Source organism: Sphaeroforma arctica (genome assembly GCF_001186125.1).
Source record: "Sphaeroforma arctica JP610 unplaced genomic scaffold supercont1.362, whole genome shotgun sequence".
Taxonomy (NCBI): Eukaryota; class Ichthyosporea; order Ichthyophonida; genus Sphaeroforma; species Sphaeroforma arctica.
The window spans coordinates 14880-19910 of record NW_014040196.1 but is presented as its reverse complement, the minus strand read 5'-3'; the positions used below and the strand labels follow the sequence as shown (position 1 = coordinate 19910).

At 45.1% G+C, this 5031-nt stretch overlaps 1 protein-coding gene across 1 annotated transcript in view; it reads right to left on the bottom strand.

The window, feature by feature from the left end:
* Positions 1–4931, bottom strand: part of SARC_05585 (hypothetical protein) — a 22582-nt gene extending 17651 nt beyond the window's left edge. The window contains exons 1-6 of the mRNA XM_014300543.1: positions 4806–4931; positions 3388–4097; positions 2995–3142; positions 1842–2348; positions 1261–1471; positions 489–613 (exon numbers count right to left, since the gene is read on the bottom strand). Coding sequence (XP_014156018.1) covers positions 489–613; positions 1261–1471; positions 1842–2348; positions 2995–3142; positions 3388–4097; positions 4806–4922 — 1818 coding nt within the window. The 5' untranslated portion in view covers positions 4923–4931. The remainder of the gene's footprint in view (positions 1–488; positions 614–1260; positions 1472–1841; positions 2349–2994; positions 3143–3387; positions 4098–4805) is intronic.
* Positions 4932–5031: the final 100 nt, after the last annotated feature.

Sequence of the window (5031 nt, the reverse complement as noted above, 5' to 3'; positions counted from 1 at the left end):
ATATATATGCATGTATGTATGTATGTATGTATGTATGTATCTATTTACATATGTATATAGGTATGTAGGTATGTGTGTATGTATGTATGTATGTATGCATGTTTGTAGCCATGAGCGTTCAATGTGTAGTTCATGAAGTAAACTACGATTGAAAACATTCCCAGAGTATAGTTGTTTCACATCTCCTTTTACTTGCACGTTTAGAACATACTAGAAGAGTATAGGCTAAAACCCTAAACCCTATATCAAGGAACAACAATACCGCACACAAGTGGTGTGCGCCAATTGTGGGCGAGCGAATATACAATCAATGTTAAGCAAATACGTTTGCCACACTAGCAGACGCCCACGAATACTTTTGCGATAATTTACAACTTTTGATTCAGTGGCTTGAAGTGACGGATATATGAGCTAGACACTTTGTGTGGGCACGTACATGCCATGATAAACCCTAAACTTTAAAACACTTTGTGTAGGCACGTACATACCATGCTTGATAAATCCTCTACTGTATTGATACTCCGCAACTCTCTGATATTTCCCATTTCAGGTTGGTCGTCCTTTGCCGTTTTAAGGTGTAAGCCTTCCACTGTGATATCTTTTTCTCGCTGACCTGTGTAATAGTATATTTCGAATTACACACTTGCTTACGAGGAGTACGTCTGTCGGAAACCATGACAACACTCGTGTACAAATCAATGCGCCAGTCGAGTGTTGAATGGTCTACCCGGTGTCGGTTTCGAACATACTGGAACCCTAAGACCCTAAATCCCTAAATCCCTGACAACCCTAATCGATTCCGCGACAAATTCCCATGTACCCACGTACCCTTCGTAAACAAGGGAACACTCATGACTAGATATACTAAAGCAGAGGGATGACTAGACATACTGAACCAGAGGAATGACTAGACATACTGAAGCAGCGGAATGACTAGACATACTGAACCAGAGGAATGACTAGACATACTGAAGCAGAGGGTAACTAGACACACTGAAGCCTGAAGCAGAGGAATGACTAGACATGTTGAACCAGAGAGGTAACTAGATATACTTAATTAGAGGAATGACTAGACATACTGAACCAGAGGAATAACTAGACATACTGAAGCAGAGGAATGACTAGACATACTGAAGCAGAGGAATGACTAGACATTCTGAAGAGAGGAATGACTAGACATACTGAACCAGAGGGATGACTAGACATACTGAACCAGAGGAATGACTAGACATACTGAACCAGAGGAATGACTAGACATACTGAAGCAGAGGGATGACAATGGCGACCGATGCCAATTCCTGAGCTCCAGAGGCGTCCAGCCAATCCTATAGAAAGGCGGCTGCAGCACACGAGCGCACTGAGCATGTTCCTTTCGATGCACAATATCAGGAGGTCTGACGAAGCACTTGTCGTTCGATAGGTTGTACATATCATGACCGGCTTTGCCGCTCCCATCTGAATTCAACTCCAGCTGTGAAATAGCAAATCGAAATGGGTCTATGATATGGTTGTAAGAGTCATGAGTAAATGTAGTGTAAGCGTCATGGGTAATCTAAGAGAAGATAGCCACCATGCCCAATGTGTTTGTAATTCGATGAAAGGAACTCCAAAATTATATCTTTTGAAAAGGACAGAATCGAAGCTCCTCGACAACTCAGAGCTTCACTGTGTGTGACTTCATCAACATTCAGGGTGCAGCTCTATCTGGCTATAAACCCAACGAACGCCCTTTAAGCCAGGGATATTGGTAGTGTATGTTCACAAGTGGGCATATTATATAAGCCATTAAACCCGTATATAAAGCATCAGCTAACCCACAGACCCATTTGATGCACACGTACCTGCGCTTGCCTTCTCATCCCTCCACAGCTGTCCCCTTCCGAACCTTCGATGACGTCGTCGAATATCAGAAATCGATCGTTCATATCCAATACGACAGGGAAGTCCTTCTCCGCGGCAGTAGGGCCGTTGGTGCAGCCGTAGTCCTCCCATATCACATCGTCTTCCCACAGGTCATACCACAGACTCTGCCGAATGGGTGACAGCACATGAACGGCTGCGTGCTCATGGTTTGTGTCTACCGCAGAATCCACCGCCGTAGACTCGCAGCTGTGTGTGTGTGTGTGTGTGTGTGTGTGTGTCTGCGTGTGTGTGTGCGTGTGTGCGTGCGTGGTAGGACGAGTGGGACATGGGGTGAGTGAGTTCGTGCCATTTGCGTGGAACACAGGCAGCCCTTCAAAATCATCCCTCAGCGCATTGCTATCAGGTGTAGCTGCCTCGTCGTCGTCGCTGGGCTGGCGTATGGTATCCCACCCAAATGAGCTTACGACCTGAGTGGGGATGTCCTGCTATGGAGGAAAATGGGTCACATTGTAGCTACAGGCGATAATTCTGGGGATGACTTCATTGCCAAGGCTTTATCTTGCTAGCAATAAGTGGTCGGTACCATATCATGAATGTATATAAAGTTTTTAGTACGTATTCGAGGACCGTGGGGACTCACCTATATTTCGAATATACTTCAAACCCAATTTAAGAGTCAAAATCAGCAGTTTGGAATAAGGTATCTATACTGAAAGTTCTGTATGTGTGGGTATACTCTCGTACTCCTCTTGGCAGATCGCACTACCAAAACTCAATAACGTAGTATGTATAGCTGTGCGGGTTCAAATATAAAATCACGATGTACTCCGATAGCTCTAAAATCAAACTACAGCATTTGGCAACTAAGTTAACAAGTACTTATGACATAAATATTGCACGCGTGCAAAACGGTCTTGCCTTGATAATTAAGTGCCTATAATGAAATTACAATATATGTGCCTTTGATAAACCCTTGAAAAATAATGTCCGTGCCTTTGATAATTTAGATTTTGTCCTCCACTTAAAAAGGCTGTCTTTTCGCTCAGATAACACCATCAAACATCAATAAGGATTCAGTATTTTAGGGTTTTAGGGTTCTAGATAAGGTACTATGTTAAACAGCTTGCACACCTCATTGTCCGAATCACTGAGACCCAACACTATAGAATCTTCCCATGGCACTTGATTGAGTGGGAACAAATCGGAACCATTCCAACCACCTTGAACACTATATTCCTGGCCAAAACTCAATAGATATCTATGCTCGCCTTGATCATTGCTGGTAGTGAGGAAGAACAAATGTACGAAGAGTGAAGGTGGCATCATGACAATCAGCTTGCGATTCAAAACCAGTCTGACGCAATATTAGACCAATGTTCACGAGTACATGTTTTAGGGTTTAGGGTTTTAGTCGGAGTACATGTGGGTTGTGAGGTGTATACGTCTAACCTGTGGCATATATTCTTTCCGCTTTTGTATTTTGTATCACATCGTTGCAAAGACGTAAAGTGTCATAAAACCAACCTGCGCCCATTCGGAACATTTGACGGGTCGACCCCACCGTGCGTGCTGCTCTGGGCATCGATGCACCTGCCTTCGTCAGTGGTGAACCCATCAGCGCTCTCCTCCGATACGGCTGCCCCATTGGCCCCGTATTCGGCTCCTAATCCTTCAGCACTGTGGTGCACATAGTCTGATTCAGTCGCCTTAGCACATCCCCGTGTATGTGCATGTGCCCGTGTATCCTGTGTCCGTTGTAGGGCAGGTGTGCACTTGTTTCTCGCACCAACAGTCGTCCTATGTTGCGCTGCTGGCACACGAATATGCTTCGCATCAGTAGGATCGGTTGGGGCGCTGTTTGCTGCACCCAGTGGGCCTGCCGCCTCTTGCGCTGGTGCTGAGTCTGCGGATGGCCATGCAGGTGTAGTGCCCAGTGACTGCGTGGGGTTTCGGTGGTCTATTGACTGTCGAGTGAGCGCACACTCGCCATCGCTTATCCAGGAGTTGCTCGCCTCATCCCCATCGGTGGCTGGGGTTTTAGGGTTTATCTCGGTGGTGCATGGTGGTGCGGTGATGAGAGTGTGTTTGTGTGTGTGCACTGCCGTGTTGCATGGCAGGAGAAGATGCTGCGGCGTGCGCGTGTGGACGACGTCGTGCGGTGGCACACGTACGAGTACTTCCACATCATAGAACGACTCTGTTTGGTCTACCGACGGGCGTACGATGGGTCGCACCTATTGAGTATTTTTGGTCTGTTGATAAGCACCTACATGTCGTATAGTGTGTCTACACTCAATGAACATAGTTGTACTAAAATCAGCTACATACACGCAGGCATTTTCAACTTTAAACAAATAGCTTTTTTTTTATAGGGTTTCATATTTGTCATCATATCCATCCAGTGACTACATTTAACTTACAGACGCCCTACTATCCGTGCGTATTAGTTATACATAAGTAACAGTTGAACATAGGCGGCAAGTGGCATTTGTATGCTTTGATCATCCAGGCGCCAGGCCTTTGTCCTTGCTTGTGAATCGCTCACTAATTCGTGATGTAATTATTGTATAAACGCACTCATTTAGCTCAGCGGAATTTAGGGTTTTATGGTTTCGATATTCGGCATGTGACACACCATGGACACCACACTCGACCTACGTATGTGGCCCAACCAATCTACTCAGCGTTTAGGGTTTAGGTTTATTAATCTTCTACTCTACACTCGTGGACCACATCAGATATGTGAATGCACTTCAGCAGTTACCAGTCACCCGGGTGCTGGCACTGCCCACTGGGCAACACAGACACGTGAAACGATGGTAGCACGCACAGAACGCCTTGAGACTACATGCACAGAGTGCACCGGAACGACTCAGACGGATACCAAAATGTGACACTAACCTATACCACATATTATATTCAGAATTAAGACATCCATATACCTTGGACCGCATAGTGTGCGTGCGAATGACATATTGAGATTCATTCGGTTTCGAAAGATCGTTGATTGTTTTCACGAGTTCAGCCAGGGCACGGAGCTTAGCTTCTCGCTTAGGCATCCTGACGCTTTAAATATTTATTGAGAGGAGCACATTATGCTGATTAGGGATGGAGGTATACCCACTCATACATATATATATATATATTATTATACATATACATATATAT